General features: G+C 56.2%; 1 protein-coding gene across 1 annotated transcript; it reads right to left on the bottom strand.

The window, feature by feature from the left end:
• Window positions 1-5972: 5972 nt before the first annotated feature.
• Window positions 5973-11849, bottom strand: IHH (Indian hedgehog signaling molecule; the record flags this gene model as incomplete). The annotated part of the gene is made up of 3 exons (XM_082630507.1): window positions 5973-7103; window positions 8844-9105; window positions 11538-11849. The coding sequence occupies 3 exons, from the start codon at window positions 11847-11849 to the stop codon at window positions 6445-6447; spliced, it is 1233 nt and encodes a 410-aa protein (XP_082486633.1). The 3' UTR covers window positions 5973-6444.
• Between the last annotated feature and the right edge of the window lie 4474 nt (window positions 11850-16323).

Raw genomic sequence — 16323 nt, 5'->3', positions numbered from 1 at the left:
GTTGGCCAGGGCTGCAGCCTCCTGAAGGCTCCACTGGACTGGACCTCCAAGATGGTGCACTCACACAGCTGATGGTTGATGCTGGCTGCTGGCTGGAAGCTCAGCTAGGCTATGGCTGGGAAAACCTATCCATAACCTTTCCAGCTTAGCAAGCTCAGGGTAGAACCAGGCAGAAGCTACATGGCCTTTTCTGACTTAGTCTCAGGCCAGATTCAAGGGGAGAGCAGTGTCAAATAATTTATGGACATATTTTAACCATTGCCACTCCCATCAAAATGAGATCCTCTCACAGCACCTAGAACATTGTTTTTCCAGGACCACCTTCCTGAAAGGTTCTTAGCCACCCCAGCCCTATCAGATCTTTAGGTGGAGGCTGGGAGTGCATTCGTCCCATTCCTCATCAGTTCCCATCTCCCTCAGTTTGCTGCTGCAGGGGACCTGAGTTCTGGTCTGGACTCTGCTACTGTGTGACCTTGGGAAAGTGACTTCACCTCTACGGGCCTCAGTTTCTTTTCTGCAAAGAAGGAATTGAAAATAACCTCACTTCGCAGGATGTTAGGATTTTAAAAGGATTTTATGTAAATAGCAGACCCAGCAATTGATGCTCCTGATTGTGGAAGAAATATCTGTGGACAAGTTATTTTCCCTCTTGGAGACTTAGTTTATTTATCTCTGAAATGGGGGGGGGGGTAATTGCCTTATCCTGATTCCCCATGCACATGAGAGGGGTCTTACACGGACTGCAGGGAGTGCCAGCCCAGAGGTTGAGGCTCCCCAACCCCTACCTGGGTGGGAAGCCCCCTACGTCTATTCCCTGTGCGTGCAAAGCAGCCTGGGTGTGGCTTGAGGCAGCGCAGGCTTGCAAGGTGGGGCCGCTATCTGCCCTACCTGGCTTTATCAGATCCGGGCTGGCCACAGCTCGGCCAGTGGAACAAAGAGGCTTTGAGAACAAGGCTGGGGTGTGGGATGTGGGCCCGAGCTCCGGGAGACGCGCTCCACCCGGGGGACAGAGGGCATGGGTTGGGAGAGCGGCCACCGCCAACACCTGCCAGAAGTTTTCCTGCAGCAGGGGCACCATCTGAGGTGGGGAGCAGGGCCTGTGCTCCCCACTGAGGGCCTCCATTCCTTTCTTTGGGGTGTTTCTTGCTCCAACATTTCGCACCAGGCCCTCACCTCTGCCCCTTTTATGCGGTGAAGCATTTCTCCACCCCTACTTTCATTTCCCCTCCTGGCACCTTCGAGCCCCAGTTGCACTGGCTTGCAGTCCTTGAGCATATGGCCTATGTTCTCCTCCACGCATCTGCTCCCAATCATCCATCCACCTACCCTTGCCCAAGTCATGCATACCCAGCCCCAAACCACTTCCAGGCAGTGCCCAGACATTGTACATACCATTCCCACCCCTCGTCATCTCTCCCCACTTCCTCCCGTGCGACACTGTAGGGAACTTCTCTCCAAATTTTCACCACCTGAAGAATCTGGCTGAGCCTGGCAGAGGCCCAGGCCCATCGGGGCCAGAGTTTAAGGTTGTATGAGTTATACACTGCACAAGGGCTCTAGGCTGGGCAGACAAGGGGGGCGGGGGGCGGGGCCTGAAATCCAGATGTTTTGCATGCCCCGAAAGACCTCAGTGTGAGGCTTTCTCCTAAACAGACTTCCTGATGCCAGGCCAAGAGAGTTGTCTTTTCTAGTTGCATCTCCTGAAGGGGCATTTTGCTAAGATTTTTAATGGAGGGTCACCTGTTCTGGTTCCCATCCTGGGGCTGCAGGTGCTAACAGCAGGCCTGGCTGCCTAAAGGACTGTTGCATTGGTTCAGCCCTTCCCAACACAGTGCTGCTCTCTGCCAGAAGCCACTCCACAGGCAGCCCCTTTGGGCGGGAGCTGGGGGAGAGGGGTGAGTGTGAGCCACAGGGCTTCGGAAGAGCCATGCCCAGTGGTGATGGGGTCTTTCCAAACGAGAGAGGAGGCTGCAAGGACAGCTTGGGGATGGGTACCTGAGGAGAGGCCTCGCACAGACTAGTTAGGAAGGCAGGTGCAGTGGTGCCCGTGTTGTGGGCAGTCTGCCCAGGCAGCTTTAGAGGTCTCACAGCCAGGAGGCTCCCCTACTTTGTCTCCTGGACTCCCACAAGCCAGGTCTCCCCGAGCACCTGACACTTCAGCATGGTCTTCTATTTTTTTTTTTTTTTTTTTTTTTTTTAGTATTTCTTTCTTTCTTTGGCTGCGCTGGGTCTTAGTTGTGGCATGCGGGATCTTTTAGTTGTGGCATGCGGGATCTTTAGTTGTGGAGTGTGAACTCTTAGTTGTGGCATGCAGGATCTATCTCCCTGACCAGGGATCAAACCCGGGCCCCCTGCATTGGGAGCATGGAGTCTTAGCCATTGGGCCAGCAGGGAAGTCCCTCAGCATGGTCTTGCACTTTGCCTGGACCCAGATATCAGGGGCTACTCTGAATCTCCTCCCCATGCACTTCCGGGATGGGGGTAGGGGTGCAGGCAGAGAGAGCAAGAGCCTGGAGGGTCCCTTGAACCCAGGTAGACCAGCCTTGGACAATGAAAAGAGAGGATATCTCTATGGGCAAGAAACCCCTGGACATGTCCCTTGAAGGTGTGAACACTAAGGCCAGAGAAGGACCAAGGTCAAGGACGTGGGGGAGCTGGATCTCATGTTTAAAAACTCAAAGTTGATGTGTGCTCCTTCCTTGCCCTCATTGCTCATCTGAACTGGCTTCAAGTCCTGGTCATTCTGCTGCCTAAATGTCCCCTTCTTTCTGACCCCACGGCCCCTCTTCAGTCCAGGTCACCAACTTCTCTGCCCAGCAAATGAACTCCCTGCTTCCACAGTTGCCTCTCTGGTCTGTGCTCCACAGTGCAGCCGGGTAAGATTTCTGAAACAATCTAGTTGCAAGTTTTTCCAGACTTCAGACCTCCTGGGTGCTCCCCAAGCCCCCGAGATAAAGTCCAAATTTGGGGAACACAGGGATCTGTGTTGTCTAACTCCGGCCAGCTCTCTACATCAGCTTCGCCATGCCCACCTGCGCCAGATGGCTTTGAGACACTGACCTAATGCTGGTTCCTCCAAGCCTTTGCATTTACCATGTCTTCAGCCTGGATCCCTTCCTTTACTTAGCTGCCATGCAAACTTCTCCTTGCTCTACCTGCAGCGTCCTCACCTCCAGGAAGTCTTCCTAGTTCCCAGCACCTCCATGGCACTCTCATAGCCCCTGTGAGGATGTCAGCCACAACACTCAACATATGGTGTGGACATTTGTCTCCCCATGCTGCTCCCTGCCACCCGGGAGCTCACTGAGTACAGGGACTGCCTCTTTTCCTCATTCTGACACAGTGCCTGGCACAAGGGTGTCCAGCAAACGATGACCAAACACGACCATTGTGGATGCAGCTGCCTTGGGGGCTGAGCTTAGGCCCGAGAGGGAAGGCAGGCGTGGGGCCAGTAGCTACCCGGGCCTGGGCTGTATGGTTGACCTTCCTCTGGGCCTCGGCATCGTACAAAGGATAAGCACGCTGGGTTCTGGTGGGAGGGATTGAAGCGACCGCACTGCAGAGGTGGAGGGTGACTTTCCAGCCTGTCTCTGCTTGTCCAGCTGGCACTGCCACTGCAGTTCTGGGCCACTATCCCCAGAAAAACTGCAGGGCCTCACCTCTACCCCAGGGTTGGTCTTTTGAGGGTCTGAATCCAAAGTGTTTTTCTGAATCTTTGCAGCCATCTCTGTCTGAAGAATAAATGTGTTTCCTGAGGAGACTCTTACAGAACAGAAAGGTCTAGGGACACCACATGGCTCTGTGTCTGCAGGACAAAGTATGCCCAGGCCCCATAGGAGAGGCAGGTAGGCCCCCCATAGGGGAGAGTCTTGATCTTTCTACCCCGCACCACCCTCTCCCCCAACCATGAAAAATTTCTATAAAAGAAGGAACGTGCAAATGAATGGACAAGAGCCTCCTGACCTTGACCTTTTGTTTCTCACTGCAAATGAGTTCATAGATGTTCTGGTCCCTATGAACCTGGTCCATGAGAGTCTGCCACAAGGTGATGAGTAGTACACTCTAGGTGGTCTGACAAAACAGATTTCCGGTCCTGAAATGCTAAGAGTGCCTTCTGGGAAGGACCCAAGTTCACCAAGGGAAAAGCCTTGTGGTAAGAACAGTGGACCTGCGAGCAAGATGCATGAGTTCAAATCTTGCTTCTGTCACTTGCTGCATAATCTTGGGCAAGTTACTTAACCTCCCCATACTTCTGCGTTCTCATCTGGAAAATGGTATGATTACACTATATACCACATAGGGTTGCTATGAAAATGAAGTGGGTGCTACATGTAAAGCACTTAGAACAATGCCTGTCAATGGTTAGTCTTCATTAGATGATAGCAGTTGTCATTCTAGTCTGTGGGGGCCTATTCCTCCCAGATGACACAGTCTCCAGGGCAATGAAGTTTTCTCTGGAGTTTTCCTTCATGGAGGCGGGGATGGTAAGGTAAGAGTCTGGGCAGTCATGCCCCCCACACTTCCAACACAGAAGTCTCTGTCAGAGGATAGAACCCAGGCAGGGGTGTCCTTTAACAACTGGCCCTCCATGGTCAGGGGAGCTCTAATTTGTAGCATATGCCCATTTCTATGGTGTAAATATGCCCACTATGGCCTATTTCAACTGGCTCACAATATTCCTGAAAATTTAACAACTGTGTCAAAGGACCTGGGAGTCTCAGATGGTCTATAATGAGTACAGAAAAACCTGCCATGGGATACAGAAACCAAGAGAAAAGGAAGAAGAGGGTCATCCTGTCTTGGCAATAAACTGGCATCCTTTAGACTAAGCAATGTTTCTCAAAGTGTGGTCCATGGACTATCTGCCATGTTTGGGGTACTTGTAAAAATAAGTTTCTGGGCCTCAACCTGGATCTATTAAAGCAGAACCCTGGAAGTGGGACCAGGAATCTTTTTTTTTTTTTTTTTTTTTTTGCGGTACGCGGGCCTCTCACTGTTGCGGCCTCTCCCGTTGTGGAGCACAGGCTCCGGATGTGCAGGCTCAGCGGCCATGGCTCACGGGCCCAGCCGCTCCGCGGCATGTGGGGCCTTCCCGGACCGGGGCACGAACCCGTGTCCCCTGCATCAGCAGGCGGACTCTCAACCACTGCGCCACCAGGGAAGCCCCAGGAATCATTTTTAAACAAGCTGCCCAGATGATTCTGAGGCTTGAGAACTGCTAGGTTAGGGACCCCTGACTTACCCAAGAAGTCAGGATGGGCCACAAGGCAGGTGTGAATTCTATAGAATATTTTCATACCACGGTTCATTATCCACCGTGAAAAATCAGAAACTCAGGCCCTGAGAAAGACCAGAATAAGCAGGGAAAGCACCTTAAATCAGGCACAAGGAGATGGTTCTAGATGAGGGAAATGACCATGGACTAGTTACATCAGTTCTTTCTCTGGTCTAACTGGTTAGGGCAAACTTTGGAGTCAGCATGGAAAGGCCTTGCCTGGCACAGAGCACAGCTCTCTGTTGAGACTTTGCAGACCTACTGGGTGAGAAAGGGCCCACAGAGGGGGTGGGAGCTCTGGAGGCTTTGTCCTTGGAGGAAGGTGAGCACAGCCTTGGACAGCCCCACCCATGGCTCCGGGCTATCTGTGTATCGGCCCTACTCGGCATCCTGGACACTAGGGCTCTAACAACTTAAATAATTTTTATTACAAAAGGAAGAAAAGACCAAAACATCCCCAAAATTTTCCCATGGGCTTCCCCCTCGGTGCCAATAAATAAGGTGGGGGAGACTGACCGGAGGAGGGGTGGGGGCGTCATGGTTCAGCAGAAGTGGGAATGCAGAGCCTGGGCAGGGATGGGAAGGACATCCAGCCCCTCACCCAGTCCTGGCACTACGATCACATTGGCCGGAACACAGAACTCTGTACACTGATAGCGACAGTCTCTGGATGTGTCCCGAGGAGCGTGGCCAGAGGGGAAGGTCATGCCTCAGGATGGCCAGGCTGGCTGCCCCACCCTGCAGCCTTCTGAGTTCTGGGCAGCATTGAGTCCAGTCAGCTCCCTGCTGGCTCCCAGGGAATCTAGCAGCATCAACTGAGGTGCAAGCCCACTTAAGAGGGGCCTAAGGTGGATGGAATGAGCCCTCCCCATTGGGGGAGACAAGTATGAAAAATCATAGTGAGAGCTGGCTGGGTTGGGACCCACTGGTCTCTAGGGTAGAAAGAGAGGCCACCCCCCACTGCCAGCTCAGCTTGCAGCTTTGTCACTACACCATGACGGGGGTGGAGGACGCTGGCATTGCCCAAGTCTCAGTGATGTACACCTGTGGTGGAGGAGATGGTAGAAACCAGTGTCCCCGCTCAGGCCCCTTTCAGGGCCAGCGCCCTCCTGGCAGGTAGGCCTTTGGACCCATTTGGGCAGTTCTGGGAGGGCAGTAGAGGGATCCTTTCAGCTCCCTGTCCCAGCCATGCCCAGTGAGTGGAAGCTGCCCTCTTCCAGCAAGAGACGTCCCAGGCGGTAGAGCAGCTGGGGGTACCAGTGCACACCCTCCCCTGGGGTCCAGCTGCCCCACGCCAAGTTGTGAAACAGTCGCAGGGGCCAGAAGGCCAACTGAGCCAGATGGTGGTCAGCCACGGCCGCGAAGCAAGAGGCCACCACGTCCTCCACCACCAGTGTCCCATGCCTCGTTAGTGGGGCATAGGCCCCAAGGGCCACATGTGTGGAGACGGCTGCCACTCGGGCAGGCTGCAGGCCTGGGACCCCTGCCACCAGCACATACTGGCCAGGCTGCACTTGGCTGGCAAACGTGGCCCGGAAGTGGGTGGCTGGCTCTGTATGATTGCTGGCCGTGAAGAGCAGGTGGGCGGGCGTGAGTGCCAGTCGGCGCGGGGGGTCCTGGGTCTCGATGACCTGGAAGGCCCTCAGCCTGTCTGGTTCGCGATCGAGGAAAATGAGTACGTCGCTGAAGGTGGGGTTCCCATCCTCCCCCATGGCCAGCACTCGGTCTCCTGGCCTCACGGCTGACAAGGCCACACGTGCCCCACTCTCCAGGCGCACCTGGGCTCCAGCAGGGAAGCAGCCACCTGTCTTGGCCGCGGCCGAGTGCTCTGTGGGAAGAAGGGACATGAAGGCATTACTGCTGTGGAGCTTGGACTCCCAGTCACAGCATCCCTCCCCCGTCCAGCCAGAGTTCCTCTTGCTCCCAGGCTGCCCCCCATCGCCATATCCTGTCCCCAGCCCCCCACTTTCCATGCAGCTTTGAATTCACCCCAGCCCACAGTGTGACCTTCTGCCCTCCTCCCCAGCCTAATGCTTTGCCAATGAGAGGAGAATACTGAGGCTCCAAGACCCAGTGGGTGTGAGGGAAAGGGCCCTCCTGAAGCCCAGGTGAAGCCCCCCCATCTGCTCCCAATCCTGACAAGGCTGTGAAGTAGTCAGAGAGGCCAGAGGTCAGCTGAGCCAAGCAGTGGTCAGCTGTGACTTGACACCCAAAAGCTGCAGCTTCGTCGAGAAGGCAAGTTGCTTAGCACCTCTGGCATCTGGATGTCCCATTATTTCTCACCCACTGCTCAGATGCTCCCCAAAATTGCCCTCTCAGACTGACACCCCAAGTTCTGTGCCAGAACCGGCCCCCGGAGTCTATACTCCAAGGGAGAGGAGGACCAGTCAGTGGCGAGAATACAGACTCCTGGGGAAGCTCAGAGTGAATGGCCAGGCCAGGGTGCGGCTCAGTGGCAAGGGTGAAATCACCATCTTCAGCTAATGTGCTGGGTCCTTGTGCGGGGACGGGACACCATGGCATCAGTGGGTGGGATGCAGAATAGTGTTTGGGGGTTAGGAGTTATGAAGGCAAGTGGCCACCCTAGGAGCTGGCACCTGGCCGATGTTAGCAGGTGAAGGGTTGATGTGACTTGAAGCAGACACAGCTGGCAGGGAAGTGCTGAGAGGAAAGGTCGGGGGGGGGGGGAGGGGTCACCACCGTGAGCCCAGGTGGGATCAGGAATAGGAAAAGCCTGCCTGGTCTCAGTGTGCCAGGTCTGTGAGTGTGACAGCTCATGGGGCCGGCATGGAGGGCTGAGCCTGCAGCGAGGGGGGACCACGCTGGCAGTCACACAGGAACCATTTGAAGCATCCACGACTGGGTTCAATGCAGGTGACAGGGACTCTGACAAGATTTGAGGGAGGGGACGAGGCCCCAGTGCCTGCCAATTCTGATCAACAAGGCGGCCAATCCGGGAAAATCCACTTTATTAAGTCCACTCTGTTTATTCTTGCCCTCATGGCTGGCTTTGCCCCCAAATGTCCAGCTTCAGGGCCCTGGAGGAGAGGTTGGGGACGCCTGCGCCCCCTGAGAGGGGCGTACACAGTGCCTTAAAGGGCCTGACCTGCAGCTGGGCTGTGGGTTCTGAACCTCTGGGCTCCTGGCTCCCGCTCAGGCACGCTGGTGTCTGGGCACACTCTGGCCCCTGGTCCCACCCCACCCCCTAGCGTTCTGCTCCACACTGGGTGGGGAGGCCGTCTCTGTCAGCCTGGCTTCCTCCATCTGGCCAGCTTGCTCTGTCTTGCACCTCCTGCAGCAGGCTCTGGACTGTGGACCCCCAAGTCAGCACCCAGTGTCGCCGGGACAGGGCCCTGTCTCCCTAGGCTCCTGCCATGACACTATCAGGCACGGGTCGAGCAGGTGGTCAGGAGCAGCAGCGGGGAGCGCCGCGGACGTCCTCTTCCCCGGGGTCCCCGCCTCCATCCCTGGGAGGGCCTCTTCACCTTCTTGGCCCCGGCGGGCCCAGCGCCGCCTGTCCACGCCCTGCGGCCCCGGCCCCGGGCCCAGCCCCCCGGCAGCGGCTCACCGGACTTGACGGAGCAATGCACGTGCGCCTTGGACTCGTAATACACCCAGTCGAAGCCGGCCTCCACCGCCAAGCGCGCCAGCAGTCCGTACTTATTGCGGTCGCGGTCCGACGTGGTGATGTCCACCGCGCGGCCTTCATAATGCAGTGACTCCTCCGAGTGGTGACCATCTTCATCCCAGCCCTCGGTCACCCGCAGCTTCACCCCGGGCCACTGGTTCATCACCGAGATGGCCAGCGAGTTCAGGCGGTCCTTGCAGCGCTGCGAGAGGAAAGGAAGCCGAGTTAGGGGGAGGAGCTGGCCCGCGTGCAGGTTACGGCGCAGCCTCGTCCCTCACTCTCCCACTGCACTCGCTGGAGTCGGGAAACCGGGGAGGTTGCTCTATCCCTCTCCCCTAGGAACAGGGAGTCCGAAAGTGCTCCTTCCCTTCTAGCATCAGCTGCCCCAGGGACCTGGCCCGCGCGGTGGCGCCACAAATCTGGGGGGCGCGTCGATCCGCTCATCCTTGGGGGCTTTTCTCTAAGCTCTCTCTCTCTCTCCTGCTGGGATTACTTGACCCCTCCACGGACAGGGCTCCATCTTTTGAGCGCCGGGTCCCTCGGTCTCACCGCGGGACCAGGGACCAGGGACCGCCTGCTGCCTGGAGAATAAAGGTGGTAGCAGAGCTGACTGCCGGCAGCCGGCCTGCTAGGCGTGCAAGGCTCGAGGCGCCCAGTAGGTGTCACCGTAGCCCCAGGGCTGAGGCCCCCGAAGCGGCCAGGGCGCAGCAGGCGCGGCAGGTGCGAAGCGCCTCAGCAGCCTGAGGGTGTGTTGGAGGGGAATCCCAAGCCTGCCTGGGTCCCTCGGCGCCACAGAGCATTCCTGCTGGGACCCTCATGATCCAAAACCGGCCCGCACCCGCTCAGGGGAGGCGGCAGCCCGGGAACCAGAAGCTGGTGTAAAGGCCAGCGCCTGGCCTGGCCAGAGGGAGGACCATGCGGATCGTCTCCCGCTGCAAGGGGTGCGCTCCGGGGTGATAAACCCAGGCAACGTTCTCCCTGAGTCGAGAGCCCTCAGCACCTCTGCGCCGCCCCTGTCTGGGAAGGGACCCGAGAAACAGAGCGTGTGATCTCAGGGAGCCGGCTTCATGCTCCGCCTCCCATGGGGTGGGAGTCGAGCCGCGCCCTGGGGGAAGGACGGCAGAGATCATCGTCTGTGCTGGCTCCCTTCGTGCCTGGAGCCCAAGGGACCCCGCAGTTGACTGGGGGGAGGGGCCTGGGGGAGAGGGGCCTTTCCACAGTCCTTCACTTTGAGGTGCCAGGCGCTCCCAAATGTAGGCAGCCCACGTTTCGAACTACCCCCACCCCTCAGAGCCCGGGCCCCACGGACCCTTGGACTCGGTCTTCCAGGAGCCAACAGCGGCTAAAACCCAAGGCCCCGTCGGTCCTCCCAGGATGCATCCCAGGATGCAATCTAGCTGGGGGCGCTCACTGCCCGGGGAGGGAGCTCCGTGTGTTCCTTGCCGCCAGGCTTCTAGCCACCCACCTATGTCCGCTCCGCGGCCCCTGCTCCCCGCCCCTCTATCCCCCACCACCCCTCCCCTCCTCGGGTCCAGAGCCCGGGCACGCGCTGTCAATGATTGCCCAGCCCGTGGCCCGGATCCTTATCTGCATTCCTCGGCGCCCGGCCCGGCCCGGCCACCAGCCAACCTTCGCCCCGACACCCGCCGGCCAGACCCGGCGCCAGGGCGCATGCTGAGGGCCGTGGTCTAGCTGCCGTTCCCAGAGCACCTAGAAAGCAGGCCGCCTGCCTGCGGTGGAAGCCCCGGGAGACCACTAAGGAAGGGGACGGGGATCTCTTCCCTTGCGAACCCGGCAGCAGGGAAGAAAGTTTGCTCTCCGCCCCCCCACCCCCACCCCTTCCCGAGGCGCTTGGGTTGAGCGCCGGTCCTGTTCCGAGCACGCGGAGACTAAAGTTAGCCCTGCTGTGGGGCTGTCCGGCATCCCAGCCCCTCTCTTTCAATCCATCCCCGCCACCAAATCCAGGGACCCCCCGCTCCCCCCTCCAAGTTCGGTCTCAGAGCCCGGAGGCCTGGCACCTCACCCTTCAACTGCAGCTGCGCCTCTCAGCTCTCGGGACAGACACGTGGGCTTGCCCTTCAAGTTCCCTTCCCCACCTCCACCTCCTGGCTCTAATATTCCCCGCTGTTCCTTAAACCCAGACCCCGCCGGGGCGCTGCTCCAGGAGGGGGCAGCGCTGAGAACCGAGAGCGCACGGGAAGGAAAGGCCAGTGGGGCCCCGGCGCCCGGAGCTTCTTCGCCTCAGGGGTGCCAAATCGCCTCGAAATGAAAGGGGCGCAGCCGTACGGAAGATTAGGCCGGGAGGGACTGGTGCATCCCAGTGGCGCAGGAGGCAGTCAGGTAGAGGTACCTCCAGGTGCCGCATCTGACCTGAGCTGCCAGCACTCCGGGGCAGAGGGGCCACCGCCAACCGGCTGGGCTGTGCCTCTTGGCAGCGGGGAGCTCTTCTCACAGCCTCCGGCGGGCTCGGGGAATGCTAACACTCCGCCGGGACCCCGGCCGGCCCATCTCGGCGAGAAGGGCAGGTGCCAGGGGGCGTGCCAGCCAGTCAAGGAAAGGTGCCAGGGGGCGGGTAGGGCCGGGCAGGTGGCGGTGCTTCGGCGGCGGCGCCCAGCGAGGGCGGTTCGCGCTCACCTGGGTCATGAGGCGGTCGGCGCCTGTGTTCTCCTCGTCCTTGAAGATGATGTCGGGATTGTAGTTGGGGGTGAGCTCCTTGAAGCGCTCCGAGCTGCGCGCGATCTTGCCTTCGTAACGCCCGCTGGCGCCCAGGGTCTTCTCGGGCACGTTGGGGCTGAACTGCTTATACGCGAGCGGCACGAGCTTGCGCGGCGGCCGACGGCGGCTGCCCACCACCCGGCCCGGCCCGCAGCCCCGCGCCGCCGGCACCAGCAGCAGCAGCAGGAGCAGGCAGAACCGCAGTCGGGGCCGGAGCCGGGCGGGAGACATGGCCGGGGAGCCCGGGAGACCGGCGGGAGAGGACGCCTGGTGGGCTGATGGGTGGGCGAGTCGACGGGAGCGCTGCGGGGGCTCAGGCGTCCGGGTGGCTCCGGGGGGCTCCAGGTGGGGGCGCCATGGGCTGCGCGGCGCGGCGCAGGGCCGGCGGGACTCAGGTGCAGGGCGGGGGCCCGGGGCCCTGGCTGGTGGCGGCGCTCTGTCCCCCTCGGCGCCTCGACTCTGAGCTGCCCGGCTCGCCGGCCGCCAATAAATAGGCCGGCCCGTTTGTTTTGGCAACGCGGCGACGGCGGGGGGCGGCGGGCGGCGGGGCTGCGGGCCGCCGGTCTGGGCTGGGCTGGCCGGGCCGGCGGGCTGGCGGGCCCCGCGGTTAGCACCCCGGCCCGGCGGTCAGGCGGCTGGGGCGGAGCGGGAGCTGCTGCCGTCTGCGGCGCAGCCCGGGGCCGAGTGAGAGGGGAAATGGAAGAGATCCGGGCTCGGGCCCCGCGCAGACCGCACCCTACCCATGTCCCTGCCTCCTGTGCGCTCGACAGCAAACCTGCGGCAAGGGCAGCACAGCCTCCTCCCCCTCGGGCGGGCGGCCGCGGCACTAGCCAGCCCTCGTCCCGCTCGCTCCTCCGCCGCGCGTCCGCCCGCCCGCTGCCCTTGGCGCCCCCTGCACTGCCTGAGTCTGCCCTCACCGCCCGGACGCGCCCCACCCCGCCTTGGCCTCGCCTCTGGGCTCCCCGCGGCTCCGGGGTGCCCCGCCAGGAGCTGCCACCCCCACAGAGACCGCAACCCACGGCGCGGCCGGACGCGAGGGGCGGGGGGCAGTGGCCGGACCGCATAGCCGCCTACGGTGTCCCTTGCGGGGAAGTAAACCCAAAAGGCAGGAGGCCGCTCATAACCTGGTGCCCCACCCTGGCCCAGGAGGCGCGTCCTCTCAGCTTGCTGGAGCTGAAATTCTGTATCAACCCGGTGCACATCCCACGGCCGTCCGGTCTGAAGCTGGGAGTGGGGCATTCAGCCTCATGAAGAGTAAAGGGGCGGGGGGGTTGAGTTGGAAACACTGTTAAAAGGAGCAAGATGAAGTTGCGAAGGAATAGGCCAAGGTGTAGAGAAGAGAGGCTAAATGGTGACATCAACAGAATACGGGCGAACCCCGACTGACCACGTTGAAGACGGGCAGGCACAGATCGCAGGGACTGGGGCTTGCTGAGAATGCAAAAAATGATTCAAAGCCGCAGCACACAGGAGCTGCTAAATAACTCTCTTAGTTCTACTTCACAAGTGAACAAGGGCAGAGAATGCGTGGTGGCAGTCAGAGACGTAAACATGGGTTGTGTGTGTATTTTAATATGACATTCAGGAAAGCTGAATGAATTAGGATTCATTCTGTTAAAACAAGAGAAGACAAGTGTGTTAAAAACAAACACCACCACCACAAATTATGTAATTTGTTTGCAGTATTTTCTACAAATTCAGTAGAGATAGAAATAAAAGGGTGAGAAATAAAACGGTTTAAAAATTCTCATTGCAAGGATATTAATACAATAGGTACTGCTTATGTGCCGGATATATGGAAGCTATTAGATATTATTATACTAAGCATTCTACTTGCATTATCTCATTTAAACTTACAACTCCAAATGAGCTATTATCATCCCCATTTTGAAATTTCCATTTTCAAAAAGACTGAAGATTGTGCAGTTCAGAGAAGAAAAGCAACTTGCTCCTGGCTGAGGGATTCACCCCCTGCCCCCCAACACCAACTGACCCCAGAGCCCGGGCCCTCACTGGGCAGCACTCAGCCATCCAGTACAGCCTGGGTTTTGGACACTGGTAGATTTTCACCGATGTACTCACATTTTCTCTGGATCGATCTTATGAACACAAATTCAGAATTGGAAGGGACTCAAAAGAGAGTGCTTAATCCAAGCACTTCATATTACAGAAAAGGAAACTGAGGCCCACAGAAGGGAATTTAGGACGGCTCCACCAGGGTGGAGGGATGTCTGTCACTTGGAAACAAAATGGCTCGTTTCCTTTAGTTCTCTTTGCCTGTACTTCCTCCCCACACCGCATGTTTGTTCTTATATTTGCATTCAGATTCTGTGTCTCCCAGTCACAGATTACTGTAACATTGCTTCTTTTCCTTGAAAGCTTCCAAAGTGCTTTCATGTATGTTTCTCGGGGTTCAAGAACTATCCCTGCAATATTCCCCACCCCCTCCCTCTCTCCTGCTCAGATTTCTGGGGCACACTACTCAGCCGGGTCAGTACCTCTCCCAATCCAGACAAATAAGGGCTCTCTGTTTTTCAGAGGTCCAAAAAAGAAAATCCCATAGGCTCCCATGGTCACCTATCCTGGTGTTTTATAATAACTTTTTAGAGAAGTTTTGCTTTAAATTCAATCTTTCTTTCTTCCTCGTCTCAAATGCAAATTCAACACCTTTCCTCTTTTTCTGGCCATAGAGATTAGGGCCATTATCCTGCTTATTATCCAGTATGCATGGTCTTGAAGAGTTGTTAAATTCACTTTCAATCTTCTTTTCTCCAAGTGAAAGACAATTTCTTTAAGCTTCCCCCAGAGGTTCTACCTTATAACCATTTATTAACTTTACCATTCTTCCTCTCATTTCTTCTCTTAAGCTGTGATCCTGTTGAATACAAATCTCTGGTGAAGATCCATCAGCGTCAAATAGGAATTACTTATACAGTGCAGATATAGCTTGGCATCAGGGGTGCTTCCACAGCAGGGCAACCTTGTCGGTTTAGATTGTGCTCCACTAAGTCTAGACCCTCCTCGGCCTAGCAACTTAGGAGCAGTGACCAGGGTGTGTCCTGGGAGAAGCAGATGGGGGGCTAACATTTATTTAGTCCTTTCTCTATGACAGGTGCTTTAAGCACTTAGTAAAAATCTTCAGAATAACCCTCTGTGCACAGCAATTATCCTCATTTTACCAGTATACAACCCTAAAGCTCTAGAAGTAAAGTAAGTTGCCTGTGGTCCCACAGTCAAGACTTGAACCCAGAGCTTTTTTGCTCCAAACCTATAATCTTTTCTCAGGACACAATGGCCATTCAAGATCTGAATCTCAAATTTAGGTCGGCTTCAGTCCGATCTCCTTCAGTGGAGGAGGGGGGAGAGAACGACAGAGTTTGGAAGCATCATAATTTCTACAGCAATGACCTTGGAGCACTTTTAATCCAATTTGGGGCCTAAGGACCTTGGTCATTTCTTAGCTGCCTATGTTCTTAGCTGTTCAGTTGATGTAGGGTAGCTCCTGAGTTGGGGCAATCCATTAGACCTATCAGACAAAGCCTGGCTCTTTTTCTGGTCACTGCCAGGCTTTTGCCTGCAGTAAAATTGGAGGACCGAGGTGTGCCATTCTGGAGGCACCAATGGCCTGGGGTCTGAGCAGCAGCAATAGAGTCTTATCAGGGCACCTCACATCTGAGTCCTGGGCCTGTTGGTAAAATCACTTTTCTTCTCTCAACTTTGGATCTCTTCTACCCCTCGACCATCTCTATTTTGAAGAAAACAAAGTAAAATCTATTTGGATAATATGATTTTTTGCTTACAAGAGTAAAAGTTGGGAAAATAGTTTGGAAGGAAAGGGAGGGAGGAAAATACACCATTAGAACCTGATAATTTAAACATCTGTTTAGTAGATTACCATGTTGGCATTTTTAGTCAGTCTTGAATTTAACACCATAGTACAAATACACTGTGCTAATAATGATACACACACACACACAGTGTAGGTACACACTTCTATAATGTAGTCTTTTTTCTCCTGATCCTGCTTCTTGACCAGATCAATCCTGCTCTAAATCCACAGGTGCTAAGCCACAACCAGACAAGTTTCAGGAATGCAGTTAGTCAGATATCCTCCACTGATTCAGTGCACAGCAGCCCTGGCTCAGTAGAAAGAGCACTAAGGCCTGGAGTTGGCAGATCTGGGTCTGAAAACTCTCTTTGATATCTTTTACCTGTGTGGCCTTGAGCAAGTCACTTGACTTTTCTGAATTTTAGTTCTCTCATCTGTAAAGTGAAAATTAATATCACCTACCACGTAGGGTTGTTACGAGGGTTAAAAATACAAGCTGTAAAATACAAATCTTACGTATAATTCATTTTCACCCTCTGGACGGTTCACTGGCAGTAGCAGTTCTCTGACTCTTATTACTTGTCCACGGGAAATACATCAGGATGCTCATATATGTGCACCCAAGACAGTGCTGGGGATTAAGAGGCCTTACTTCTTTCTATTAGGGAAGCATCTACCTTGTGCATGCTAGTGTAATAGGCACAAAAGGATGGAAAATGCAAACAGGAAAGTAGAAGACATAGTTGTCCTCGAGGTATTTACTATCTAACCTCGAATCATGAAAATAAAAGGCAGTTACAAAGCCATGAATGCCATTCATAAATGAGTACAGAATAATGCATTCTAAACTAGATAGGTTAATAGATAAGATGAACT

Source organism: Mesoplodon mirus (assembly GCF_964341445.2).
Source record: "Mesoplodon mirus genome assembly, chromosome: 8".
Taxonomy (NCBI): domain Eukaryota; kingdom Metazoa; phylum Chordata; class Mammalia; order Artiodactyla; family Ziphiidae; genus Mesoplodon; species Mesoplodon mirus.
This window is presented reverse-complemented; position numbering and strand designations above follow the sequence as displayed.